At 45.6% G+C, this 14,082-nt stretch overlaps 1 protein-coding gene across 1 annotated transcript; it reads right to left on the bottom strand.

Annotated features, from left to right (window-relative positions):
* Positions 1-6: 6 nt before the first annotated feature.
* On the bottom strand, positions 7-13,212 carry LOC106562907 (dentin sialophosphoprotein-like). The gene is made up of 6 exons (XM_045713916.1): positions 13,073-13,212; positions 12,806-12,932; positions 7,908-8,024; positions 5,158-5,227; positions 671-1,796; positions 7-398 (listed from the first exon to the last, which is right to left on the bottom strand). Exons 1-6 carry the CDS (start codon positions 13,210-13,212, stop codon positions 248-250), a joined length of 1,731 nt encoding a protein of 576 aa, XP_045569872.1. The 3' UTR covers positions 7-247.
* Positions 13,213-14,082: the final 870 nt, after the last annotated feature.

Here is a 14,082-nt window from a genome sequence, read left to right as displayed (position 1 = left end):
GGAACGAGGCAGATGGCTGGAGGTAAGTGTGGATCAGTCTTAGACCTCAACCACTGGAGGAACGAGGCAGATGGCTGGAGGTAAGTGTGGATCAGTCTCAGACCTCAACCACTGTGTCACAACATAAATACATCAATACATTCAGAACAAAATACTATTTCAGCATATTCCTGATTATCAACATATTGACTTTGCATTAATGTTCAAACTGGCTTTGAAGCGGAGAAGTCTTCTGTGTTTGTGTGTATCACTCTAGCAGTGTACCAGAGCCAGCGGCTGGTGTGAGGGTGATGGGGAACATTAGGACCTTAGCCTTCATGAAGGACAGGTCAGCCAGCCCACAGATCACCCTGGCTGCCTCCTCACTCAGCTGGTCCTCCTCATCCCTATGGGGTTTCCTGACACAAACACACACAACACATTAAGATGGGAAAAACACAGAGGCCACATTTGATTGCAGGTGAGTTTACTCTCTTTCCATGCAAAGCTCTTTCAGACCTGGCAAAGCACGATATAAATCCAATCGATTATGCTTGATTATCAATTGTTGATCCCTACGTGTGTCTCTGTGTGTGTGTGTGTGTGTGTGTGTGTGTGTGTGTCAGTCTGACCTGGTGGAGGTAGTGGTGTTCTCATGTGCAAGTGGTTCTGGTTGTCTGACCAGTCTGACCTGGTGGAGGTAGTGGTGTTCTCCATAGTAGACATGAGGTGGTTCTGGGTGTCTGACCAGTCTGACCTGGTGGAGGTAGTGGTGTTCTCCATAGTAGACATGAGGTGGTTCTGGGTGTCTGACCAGTCTGACCTGGTGGAGGTAGTGGTGTTCTCCATAGTAGACATGAGGTGGTTCAGGGTGTCTGACCAGTCTGACCTGGTGGAGGTAGTGGTGTTCTCCATAGTAGACATGAGGTGGTTCAGGGTGTCTGACCAGGTGGAGTTAGTGGTGTTCTCCATAGTAGACATGAGGTGGTTCAGGGTGTCTGACCAGGTGGAGATAGTGGTGTTCTCCATAGTAGACATGAGGTGGTTCTGGGTGTCTGACCAGTCTGACCTGGTGGAGATAGTGGTGTTCTCCATAGTAGACATGAGGTGGTTCTGGGTGTCTGACCAGTCTGACCTGGTGGAGGTAGTGGTGTTCTCCATAGTAGACATGAGGTGGTTCTGGGTGTCTGACCAGTCTGACCTGGTGGAGGTAGTGGTGTTCTCCATAGTAGACATGAGGTGGTTCTGGGTGTCTGACCAGTCTGACCTGGTGGAGGTAGTGGTGTTCTCCATAGTAGACATGAGGTGGTTCAGGTTGTCTGACCAGTCTGACCTGGTGGAGGTAGTGGTGTTCTCCATAGTAGACATGAGGTGGTTCTGGGTGTCTGACCAGTCTGACCTGGTGGAGGTAGTGGTGTTCTCCATAGTAGACATGAGGTGGTTCTGGGTGTCTGACCAGTCTGACCTGGTGGAGGTAGTGGTGTTCTCCATAGTAGACATGAGGTGGTTCTGGGTGTCTGACCAGTCTGACCTGGTGGAGGTAGCGGTGTTCTCCATAGTAGACATGAGGTGGTTCTGGGTGTCTGACCAGTCTGACCTGGTGGAGGTAGTGGTGTTCTCCATAGTAGACATGAGGTGGTTCTGGGTGTCTGACCAGTCTGACCTGGTGGAGGTAGTGGTGTTCTCCATAGTAGACATGAGGTGGTTCTGGGTGTCTGACCAGGTGGAGTTAGTGGTGTTCTCCATAGTAGACATGAGGTGGTTCAAGGTGTCTACTAGACGGCTGCTTGTGTCACTGTCTAGCTCTGTATCCACCACTTCACACACACACACACACACACACACAGACGAAACATTTACATACACACAATACGTATGTACACACATTGTACCGACACTGTAGTAACTCTGTAATTACACTGCCCACCAATGTGACTTCCATGTTCATGGATACCAATGTAAACTTGTTTAGTGTGCGCATATCAATGTTCATTTCGTCAACAAAAAGTGACAATATTTGTCAAACACCTATTTTTCAGGGGTAATTGTGTGTATGTTTGCATGCGTGAGAGGCCCAAAGATATGAAGATTCAGCCCTGAGGGACCTCTGCTCTCTACAGCGACTAGAGGGAGGGAGGTGAAGGGGGTACATAGGACCAGGGTGAAGATGCCCCTAGTTGTATCTTCCACTAATGGTTCAGGTTTGGGGGAGGGGAAGCTGATCCTAGATCTGTACTTAGGGGAAACTTCACCCCAGACTGTTACATACTGTACACCTGTGTTTCTCAATCCCTCATCTGTCTATGAACTTCTGGAAGTTAGTTAGCTGATGCTAATACAAGTAGCCCTCACATTCTGGACTGTGTTTAGAGTTCAAAACAAAAAGACAACCATAGCACTTCTGTCTTTGCTCCAAATCAAGGTGTAAAAACTACTAGCAAGTGGCGAAGAAACCATCAAGCGTTTGGTCCTTCAACACAGTGGGTGTCAGTATAGAGCTGGAATAAAAATCTACAGAACAGAGGAAAGCAGCATAGAGTTGGATAGAGTGCTCTTCCTTACATCTTTGCCAAACTGGCTTCAGAGACAGCATGGGCAGCAATATTGAGGGCTTCTCCATTTTACCTCAACTAGTAAATTGGCATTCGGTAAACAAACTGAAAGGGTTTGTATACTGCCTCCTGGAGTGTGTTGTCTGAACAGGCATTAAGGCCAAGGTGGGTGATTTACTGCCATACCCAGGTATGGAATGTTTGCTCAGGAGTATAATTCATTGACAGATCCTTCTTGCTGATCTGGATGGAATTCTGTGATCCTTATTTATCCTATAGAAATTCCCACCCAGTTGACTGCTTCCTAATTGTGAACGGCCTCAATGCCACTGCCCATGTTGAACCAGGATGTGTTACATCTATCCATGTCTATGGAGGAAAGTAGTCAGTGCAGTGAAAGAACAGCCAGTGAAAACCAAGAGGCAGGACAGCTCAGATAGGTGTAATATATTAGAAAGAGGTTTATTCACGTATTTACAACAGTGTTTATTGCAACCACACTGAAAGAACCTTAAAACACATCATTGGTTGGGGGAATCTAAAAATAAATATAAAAACATATACAAGCTAAATCAAAATGTATTTTTTATATATATCACAGTGACTGTAAAGATCAGTTTACTGAATATATATGTCCACTTTATTTTACAAAGAAACTGAAAAGTAAAGATACAGAAGAATATAAGAAAACACAGAATAGCAGCTTAAACAGAAAACAGTAAGAGAATCCTGGCTTTCTCTATCCTGGGTACCAGTAAGAGGATCCTGGCTTTCTCTATCCTGGGTACCAGTAAGAGGATCCTGGCTTTCTCTATCCTGGGTACCAGTAAGAGGATCCTGGCTTTCTCTATCCTGGGTACCAGTAAGAGGATCCTGGCTTTCTCTATCCTGGGTACCAGTAAGAGGATCCTGGCTTTCTCTATCCTGGGTACCAGTAAGTGGATCCTGGCTTTCTCTATCCTGGGTACCAGTAAGAGGATCCTGGCATTCTCTATCCTGGGTACCAGTAAGAGGATCCTGGCTTTCTCTATCCTGGGTACTAGTAAGAGGATCCTGGCTTGCTCTGGTCTGGATACCAGTCTGTTTGTGCTAATATTCCACTCCATGTCATGCCAAACATCATTTTTGGCATAAGACAAATTACAAGGAGTGGAATGTTAGTACAGAACAGGTCTGGATTTCAGGCTTTTTCACATGAGCTTATTTCTACTACAACCAAAATGCAGCTACTGGGGGGATTCCCTTTAGGCTATGGCCACACATTCATCTATATGGCTTGACTTGTCTTTGCCCCATTCCATCCACTAATACTGAAAGAACTCTCACCCAGTGCAATAAGAAACAGTGTTTGGATCAATGATGAAGGGTAACAACATGTGAGAAACCTCATCAGCATCACTCTATACAGGGCAGATGAGGTAGCCGGTTAAGTTAGACGTATATAGAGAGAGAGTCTTGGGATTCCATAGTATAAGCTACAATTAAAGGGAAAGACTGTCATGAAAATGAGTAGTACCATCTAGAGGGAGAGGGGGGAGAGAGGGGGAGTGATAGAGACTATGTTCCAAAGTCCACACTTGCATACCACTTACTTAGAATGCATGTCCAACACATTGCTTCATTATAAATGGTAGTCTAGTATGTCCAACACATTGCTTCATTATAAATTGTAGTCTAGTATGTCCAACACATTGCTTCATTATAAATGGTAGTCTAGTATGCCCAACACATTGCTTCATTATAAATGGTAGTCTAGTATGTCCAACACATTGCTTCATTATAAATGGTAGTCTAGTATGCCCAACACATTGCTTCATTATAAATGGTAGTCTAGTATGTCCAACACATTGCTTCATTATAAATGGTAGTCTAGTATGCCCAACACATTGCTTCATTATAAATGGTAGTCTAGTATGTCCAACACATTGCTTCATTATAAATGGTAGTCTAGTATGCCCAACACATTGCTTCATTATAAATGGTAGTCTAGTATGCCCAACACATTGCTTCATTATAAATGGTAGTCTAGTATGTCCAACACATTGCTTCAGTATAAATGGTAGTCTAGTATGCCCAACACATTGCTTCAGTATAAATGGTAGTCTAGTATGCCCAACACATTGCTTCATTATAGGTGGTAGTCTAGTATGTCCAACACATTGCTTCAGTATAAATGGTAGTCTAGTATGCCCAACACATTGCTTCATTATAAATGGTAGTCTAGTATGTCCAACACATTGCTTCATTATAAATGGTAGTCTAGTATGTCCAACACATTGCTTCAGTATAAATGGTAGTCTAGTATGTCCAACACATTGCTTCATTATAAATGGTAGTCTAGTATGCCCAACACATTGCTTCATTATAGGTGGTAGTCTAGTATGTCCAACACATTGCTTCAGTATAAATGGTAGTCTAGTATGCCCAACACATTGCTTCATTATAAGTGGTAGTCTAGTATGTCCAACACATTGCTTCAGTATAAATGGTAGTCTAGTATGCTGGTGTGGACATTGGAACCAAAGAGAGAAACAGGAGTCAGGTAGCAGCAGAGTCGGAGGGGGAGAGTGTGTACAGCAGCATCACCTCTGGCCCTGTAGGTAGGGGGCTCAGTGGGAGGACGTACCATCCAGACGGTTGACGCCAAGGCCACTGCTGCTCCAGTCAAACTGGGACCAAGGCTGGGGGGCCCCCTGCTGGCGGAAGGAACAAACTGTAGTGAGGCTCAGTAGTGTGCCCTCTATTCAACAAAGTCTCTTGAAGGCCCATACTCACAAAAGCACATCAGACAAAGGAGTGCTGATCTAGAATCAGGTCCCCCTGGTTCTTGTTATCTTATTGATTATTAGTTAAAAGACTAGACTGATCCTAGATAAGCACTCCTACTCCGAGACACTTTGTGAATATGGCCAGTTCTTAGTGATGGATTGAGGACAGCACAGAGGAATTGGGAGTTAGTTAGTCCAGGATATTGTCATTATCCTCCTAATGCTAAAGTTAGGATCTGCGGTAAGGACATCTGATCCTAGGTCAGAGTTTAGGGTTAACTTCATTATCAAGGGAGTACAAAATATAGTACCCAATGTTGCCCTGTTTGTGTTGGGTATACTATGTGAGTCACCGGCTGTCTGGAGACTTTCCCAACTGTCACATCCTAGTCAGACTGTCTGGAAACATTACCAACAGTCACATCCTAGTCAGACTGTCTGGAAACATTACCAAATGTCACATCCTAGTCAGACTGTCTGGAAACATTACCAACAGTCACATCCTTGTAGGACTGTCTGGAAACATTACCAACAGTCACATCCTTGTAGGACTGTCTGGAAACATTACCAACTGTCACATCCTTGTAGGACTGTCTGGAAACATTACCAACTGTCACATCCTAGTCAGACCGTCTGGAAACATTACCAACTGTCACATCCTAGTCAGACCGTCTGGAAACATTACCAACTGTCACATCCTAGTCAGACCGTCTGGAAACATTACCAACTGTCACATCCTAGTCAGACCGTCTGGAAACATTACCAACTGTCACATCCTAGTCAGACCGTCTGGAAACATTACCAACAGTCACATCCTTGCCTCTTCTGTCCTGAATTCAAGGAAATAACTATTCTTATCAAAATTCATTGGAAGAGAGGATCCAAGGTCCCTCCTCTCAGACCTCCTCCTCCTCCAATGAGCATTGAGAAAGGGGTGAGGGATTGAGCAAACAAAGACGGAGGAGAGTTTAACCTGTTGGGGTTAGGGGGCAGTATTTGCACGGCCGGATAAAAAACATACCCGATTTAATCTGGTTACTACTCCTGCCCAGTAACTAGAATATGCATATAATTGTTTGATTTAGATAAAAAACACCCTAAAGTTTCTAAAACTGTTTGAATGGTGTCTGAGTATAACAGAACTCATATGGCAGGCAAAAACCTGAGAAGATTCTGTACAGGAAGTGCCCTCTCTGACCATTCCTTGTGCTTCTTGACTCTCTTTATTGAAAACTTAGGAACTTTGCTGTAACGTGACACTTCCTACGGCTCCCATAGGCTCTCAGAACCCGGGAAAAAGCTGAATGATGTCTTTGCAGCCCCTGGCTGAAAAACATTAGTGCCTTTGGTAAGTGGTCTATTAGAGTACAATGAGACTGAGGCGCATGCACGAGGCGACCCATGTTTTTATTTTCTGTCATTGAACTAAAACACGGTTTCCCGGTCGGAATATTATCGCTTTTTCACGAGAAAAATGGCATAAAAATTGATTTTAAACAGCGGTTGACATGCTTCGAAGTACGGTAATGGAATATTTAGAATTTTTTGGTCACGAAACGCGTCGGGCGCTTCACCCTTCTTTACACTTCGGATATTGTCTTGAACGCACGAACAAAACAGAGGATATTTGAACATAACTATGGATTATTTTGAACCAAACCAACATTTGTTATTGAAGTAGAAGTCCTGGGAGTGCATTCTGACGAAGAACACCAAAGGTAATAACATTTTTCTTATAGTAAATCTGACTTTGGTGAGGGCTAAACTTGGTGGGTGTCTAAATAGCTAGCCCTGTGATGCCGGGCTATCTACTCAGAATATTGCAAAATGTGCTTTCACCGAAAAGCTATTTTAAAATCGGACATAGCGAGTGCATAGAGGAGTTCTGTATCTATAATTCTTAAAATAATTTTTATGTTTTTTGTGAACGTTTATCGTGAGTAATTTAGTAAATTCACCGGAAGTTTGCGGGGGGTATGCTAGTTCTGAACATCACATGCTAATGTAAAAAGCTGGTTTTTGATATAAATATGAACTTGATTGAACAAAACATGCATGTATTGTATAACATAATGTCTTAGGGTTGTCATCTGATGAAGATCATAAGGTTAGTGCTGCATTTAGCTGTGGTTTGGGTTTATGTGACATTATATGCTAGCTTGAAAAATGGGTGTCTGATTATTTCTGGCTGGGTACTCTGCTGACATAATCTAATGTTTTGCTTTCGTTGTAAAGCCTTTTTGAAATCGGACAGTGTGGTTAGATTAACGAGAGTCTTGTGTTTAAAATGGTGTAAAATAGTCATATGTTTGAGAAATTGAAGTAATAGCATTTCTAAGGTATTTGAAAATCGCGCCACAGGATTCCACTGGCTGTTACGTAGGTGGGACGATTTCGTTCCACCTACCCTAGAGAGGTTAACAGCTGGTAACATGTTCACACACAGCCGTGGTGTGCCTGTTGCTCCGGGGTGAAGTTTCCCCTAGGTACAGATCTAGGATCTGCTTCACCTACCCCAATTCTAACTGTAACCATTAGGAGGGAAAATGGTAAAAACTGACCCCATATCAGCATCTAGGACAACTTCACCCTACACCTGTTTCTGTACCTGTATTGACGAGGTGGTGGTGGTTTCCTGTGACCCAGGAAGTGCTAGTGCTGTGGCAGCAGTCTTCTCCGCAGCTGAAGCTGGTCTCAGCGGCTCTTTGGTGGGCTCTAACATTCCCTGATAGAGAGAGGAGAGAGGGACAGGGGGAGAGGGCGAGAGAGAGGGAGGAGAGAGGGGGGTGACGGGAGAGAGAGAGAGAGAGAGATGGGAGATGTCATTCCAATCTCCTTTGCATTAGCGTAGCCTCTTCTGTAGCCTGTCAACTATGTGTCTGTCTATCCCCGTTCTCTCCCCTCTGCACAGGCCATACAAACGCTTCACACCGCGTGGCCGCTGCCACTCTAACCTGCTGGTCCCAGCGCGCATGACCCACGTGGAGTTCCAGGTCTCCGGCAGCCTCTGGAACTGCCGGTCTGCGGCCAACAAGGCAGAGTTCATCTCAGCCTATGCTACCCTCCAGTCCCTCGACTTCTTGGCGCTGACGGAAACATGGATTACCACAGATAACACTGCTACTCCTACTGCTCTCTCCTCGTCTGCCCACGTGTTCTCGCACACCCCGAGAGCTTCTGGTCAGCGGGGTGGTGGCACTGGGATTCTCATCTCTCCCAAGTGGACATTCTCTCTTTCTCCCCTGACCCATCTGTCTATCACCTCCTTTGAATTCCATGCTGTCACAGTTACCAGCCCTTTCAAGCTTAACATCCTTATAATTTATCGCCCTCCAGGTTCCCTTGGAGAGTTCATCAATGAGCTTGACGCCTTGATAAGTTCCTTTCCTGAGGATGGCTCACCTCTCACAGTTCTGGGTGACTTTAACCTCCCCACATCTACCTTTGACTCATTCCTCTCTGCCTCCTTCTTTCCACTCCTCTACTCTTTTGACTACACCCTCTCACCTTCCCCCCCTACTCACAAGGCAGGCAATACGCTTGACCTCATCTTTACTAGATGCTGTTCTTCCACTAATCTCATTGCAACTCCCCTCCAAGTCTCCGACCACTACCTTGTATCCTTTTCCCTCTCGCTCTCATCCAACACTTCTCACTCTGCCCCTACTCAGATGGTATTGCGCCGTCCCAACCTTCGCTCTCTCCCCCGCTACTCTCTCCTCTTCCATCCTATCATCTCTTCCCTCTGCTCAAACCTTCTCCTACCTATCTCCTGATTCTGCCTCCTCAACCCTCCTCTCCTCCCTTTCTGCATCCTTTGACTCTCTATGTCCCCTATCCTCCAGGCCGGCTCGGTCCTCCCCTCCTGCTCCGTGGCTCGACGACTCATTGCGAGCTCACAGAACAGGGCTCCGGGCAGCCGAGCGGAAATGAAGGAAAACTCGCCTCCCTGCGGACCTGGCATCCTTTCACTCCCTCCTCTCTACATTTTCATCTTCTGTCTCTGCTGCTAAAGCCACTTTCTACCACTCTAAATTCCAAGCATCTGCCTCTAACCCTAGGAAGCTCTTTACCACCTTCTCCTCCCTCCTGAATCCTCCTCCCCCTCCTCCCTCTCTGCGGATGACTTCGTCAACCATTTTGAAAAGAAGGTCGACGACATCCGATCCTCGTTTGCTAAGTCAAACGACACCGCTGGTCCTGCTCACACTGCCCTACCCTGTGCTTTGACCTCTTTCTCCCCTCTCTCTCCAGATGAAATCTCGCGTCTTGTGACGGCCGGCCGCCCAACAACCTGCCCGCTTGACCCTATCCCCTCCTCTCTTTTCCAGACCATTTCCGGACACCTTCTCCCTTACCTCACCTCACTCATCAACTCATCCTTGACCGCTGGCTACGTTCCTTCCGTCTTCAAGAGAGCGAGAGTTGCACCCCTTCTGAAAAAACCTACACTCGATCCCTCCGATGTCAACAACTACAGACCAGTATCCCTTCTTTCTTTTCTCTCCAAAACTCTTGAACGTGCCGTCCTTGGCCAGCTCTCCTGCTATCTCTCTCAGAATGACCTTCTTGATCCAAATCAGTCAGGTTTCAAGACTGGTCATTCAACTGAGACTGCTCTTCTCTGAGTCACGGAGGCGCTCCGCACTGCTAAAGCTAACTCTCTCTCCTCTGCTCTCATCCTTCTAGACCTATCGGCTGCCTTTGATACTGTGAACCATCAGATCCTCCTCTCCACCTTCTCCAAGTTGGGCATCTCCGGCGCATCTACCAGGTGGCGTGGCGAGAATCTGTCTCCGCACCACGTGCTCTCACCACTGGTGTCCCCCAGGGCTCTGTTCTAGGCCCTCTCCTATTCTCGCTATACACCAAGTCACTTGGCTCTGTCATATCCTCACATGGTCTCTCCTATCATTGCTATGCAGACGACACACAATTAATCTTCTCCTTTCCCCCTTCTGATAACCAGGTGGTGAATCGCATCTCTGCATGTCTGGCAGACATATCAGTGTGGATGACGGCTCACCACCTCAAGCTGAACCTCGGCAAGACGGAGCTGCTCTTCCTCCCGGGGAAGGACTGCCCGTTCCATGATCTCGCATTCACGGTTGACAACTCCATTGTGTCCTCCTCCCAGAGTGCTAAGAACCTTGGCGTGACCCTGGACAACACCCTGTCGTTCTCCACTAACATCAAGGCGGTGACCCGATCCTGTAGGTTCATGCTCTACAACATTCGCAGAGTACGACCCTGCCTCACACAGGAAGCGGCGCAGGTCCTAATCCAGGCACTTGTCATCTCCGTCTGGATTACTGCAACTCGCTGTTGGCTGGGCTCCCTGCCTGTGCCATTAAACCCCTACAACTCATCCAGAACGCCGCAGCCCGTCTGGTGTTCAACCTTCCCAAGCTCTCTCACGTCACCCCGCTCCTCCGCTCTCTCCACTGGCTTCCAGTTGAAGCTCGCATCCGCTACAAGACCATGGTGCTTGCCTACGGAGCTGTGAGGGGAACGGCACCTCCGTACCTTCAGGCTCTGATCAGGCCCTACACCCAAACAAGGGCAGTGCGTTCATCCACCTCTGGCCTGCTCGCCTCCCTACCTCTGAGGAAGCACAGTTCCCGCTCAGCCCAGTCAAAACTGTTGCTCTGGCACCCCAATGGTGGAACAAGCTCCCTCACGATGCCAGGACAGCGGAGTCAATCACCACCTTCCGGAGACACCTGAAACCCCACCTCTTTAAGGAATACCTAGGATAGGATAAAGTAATCCTTATATGCACTATTGTAAAGTGGTTGTTCCACTGGATATCATAAGGTGATTGCACCAATTTGTAAGTCGCTCTGGATAAGAGCGTCTGCTAAATGACTTAACCTGTTAGGGCTAGGGGGCAGTATTTGCACGGCTGGATAAAAAAAATTTACCCGATTTAATCTGGTTACTAATCCTACCCAGTAACTAGACTATGCATATACTTATTATATATGGATAGAAAACACTCTAAAGTTTCTAAAACTGTTTGAATGGTGTCTGTGAGTATAACAGAACTCATTTGGCAGGCAAAACCCTGAGACATTTTCTGACAGGAAGTGGATACCTGATGTGTTGTATTACCTTTAAACCTATGCCATTGAAAAACACAGGGGCTGAGGAATATTTTGGCACTTCCTATTGCTTCCACTAGATGTCACCAGCCTTTACAAAGTGTTTTGAGTCTTCTGGAGGGAGATCTGACCGAACAAGAGCCATGGAACGATGATGGCCCATTAGACACCTGGCGCCGAGTTCATGTTGGGTACCCTCGTTCCAATACGTTATAAAAGAGTATGCATTCGTCCACCTTGAATATTATTCATGTTCTGGTTAAAAAGGCCCTAATGATTTATGCTATACAACGTTTGACATGTTTGAACGAACGTAAATATATTTTTTCCCCTCGTTCATGAAGTGAAGTCCGGCGGGCTTAGATCATGTGCTAACAAGACGGAGATTTTTGGACATAAATTATGAGCTTTTTTGAACAAAACTACATTCGTTATGGACCTGTGATACCTGGAAGTGACATCTGATGAAGAGAATCAAAGGTAATGGATTATTTACATAGTATTTTCGATTTTAGATCTCCCCAACATGACGACTAGTCTGTATCGCAACGCGTATTTTTCTGGGCGCAGTGCTCAGATTATTGCAAAGTGTGATTTCCCAGTAAGGTTATTTTTAAATCTGGCAAGTTGATTGCGTTCAAGAGATGTAAATCTATAATTCTTTAAATGACAATATAATATTTTACCAATGTTTTCTAATTTTAATTATTTAATTTGTGATGCTGACTTGACTGCCGGTTATTGGAGGGAAACGATTTCCTCAACATCAATGCCATAGTAAAACGCTGTTTTTGGATATAAATATGAACTTGATAGAACTAAAAATGCATGCATTGTCTAACATAATGTCCTAGGAGTGTCATCTGATGGAGATTGTAAAAGGTTAGTGCATCATTTTAGCTGGTTTTATGGTTTTGGTGACCCTGTCTTTGAATTGACAAAACATTACACACAACTCTTGTAAATGTACTGTCCTAACATACTCTAAATTTATGCTTTCGCCGTAAAACCTTTTTGAAATCGTAAAACGTGGTTAGATTAAGGAGATGTTTATCTTTCAAAGGGTGTAAAATAGTTGTATGTTTGAAAAATTTCAATTTTGACATTTATTTGGATTCAAATTTGCCGCTCTTGAAATGCACCTGCTGTTGATGGAGTGCACCACGGGGGGGACGCCTGCGTCCCACCTAGCCCATAGAGGTTAAATGCAAATGTAAATGTAATTCACTGAGCTCTATACATGTAGATGTTATAAAGTCATGTGAAATGACATCCATCCATTTTCTTACTGTTTGTTTACATCTGCTGTTATTCTGTTGAGGTGGCTGTGGCTCACTCTGCTATGCATGGAGCCATTCACATAATTACAGAGTGTAGCTTTAAACTGAAAAGAGGCCGTTACCATGTTCCTGGTGTCCATCCCCAGACAGCGGAGCAGGGCCCTGTTGCTATGGGAACCGCCCCAATAGAACCCCAGGCCCACGGCATCGTGGAGGTCCTGAGGCTGCCGCCACACACCCCTAGGAACCCTGGCTAAAGCAAAACAAGGAGGCGGTCACATACAGCAGAGTAGTGCTTTGGCCAGCCTCCAATGCTATCTGCTGTTATTCCACTGAACCACCATCATCATCATTGTTTTAATCATCTTCATCACTAGAGGTTCTCTCACCAGTGTGTAGTGTGGTTGAGCCCCTTCGTCTCCTCTTCCACAGGCTGGGTGTCTAGAGTCTCTAGCAAAGCCCTGAGGCTGAGTACCTTCAATACCTCCACCCCACTGTCCTCCTCCACCCCCGTCCCCTCCCCCTCCATCTCCTCTCCCCCTCCAGCCCAGTCTCCTCCCCCTCCTGATCCAGTTCTGGGACTGCCACTGCAGGGAAGCTGGTCTGCAGGACTCTCTGTAGCCGGATAGACATGGAGGCCTGAATGGGAGAGACAAGGCTTGTTTGAGATCTACTACAGTGCAGTCTACTACATTGTAATCAAACACAATTAATGGGAAAGATTTTTAAACTAACTATTTCCATCTACCTGATTTTGAAGCGAACTGAAGACTGGCAGGAACTGTCATTTTCCATTTGTTTTGTCTTTGTCACGTTCGTGTGGAGAGATGGACCAAGGCGCAGTGTGATTAAAGTTCCACATCTTTTAATAAAGCGAAACTTTCAAACAAAACAAGAAACAAACAACGAATCATGACATCAGTGGTGCTACGTGGAATAACTCAAAACAATATCCCACAAAGCAGGTGAAAACAGGGAACCCTTAAGTATGATCCCCAATTAGAGACAACGATAATCAGCTACCTCTAATTTGGAACCATACTCAATCCTAAAACATAGAAACAAAATGACTAGAACACCCCCCCTAGTCACGCTCTGACCTAAACACCATTGTTACGGATACAGGTTTCCTGTGTATGTATCCTATGTGTGTGTTTCTTGTCGCTCCTTCTCTCCTTCTCCCCTCACAGGTGACAATCATCATTCCCCCAATCAGTCATCAATCAGTCCCCAAACAGAAGACACCTGCTCCTCTTCCCTCACCCAATCACAGCCCCTTTCCCTTAAACCCAGTCAGTTGTTTTCTCCCCAGATCAATCTTTGTGTTTCCTCTCTCTCTCTTTCTCTCTCTCGATCGCTTTTATTTTGCAACTACATGTCACTTTGTCCATTCCACCTG

This window comes from Salmo salar, unplaced genomic scaffold (genome assembly GCF_905237065.1).
Source record: "Salmo salar unplaced genomic scaffold, Ssal_v3.1, whole genome shotgun sequence".
Classification (NCBI taxonomy): domain Eukaryota; kingdom Metazoa; phylum Chordata; class Actinopteri; order Salmoniformes; family Salmonidae; genus Salmo; species Salmo salar.
This window is presented reverse-complemented; position numbering and strand designations above follow the sequence as displayed.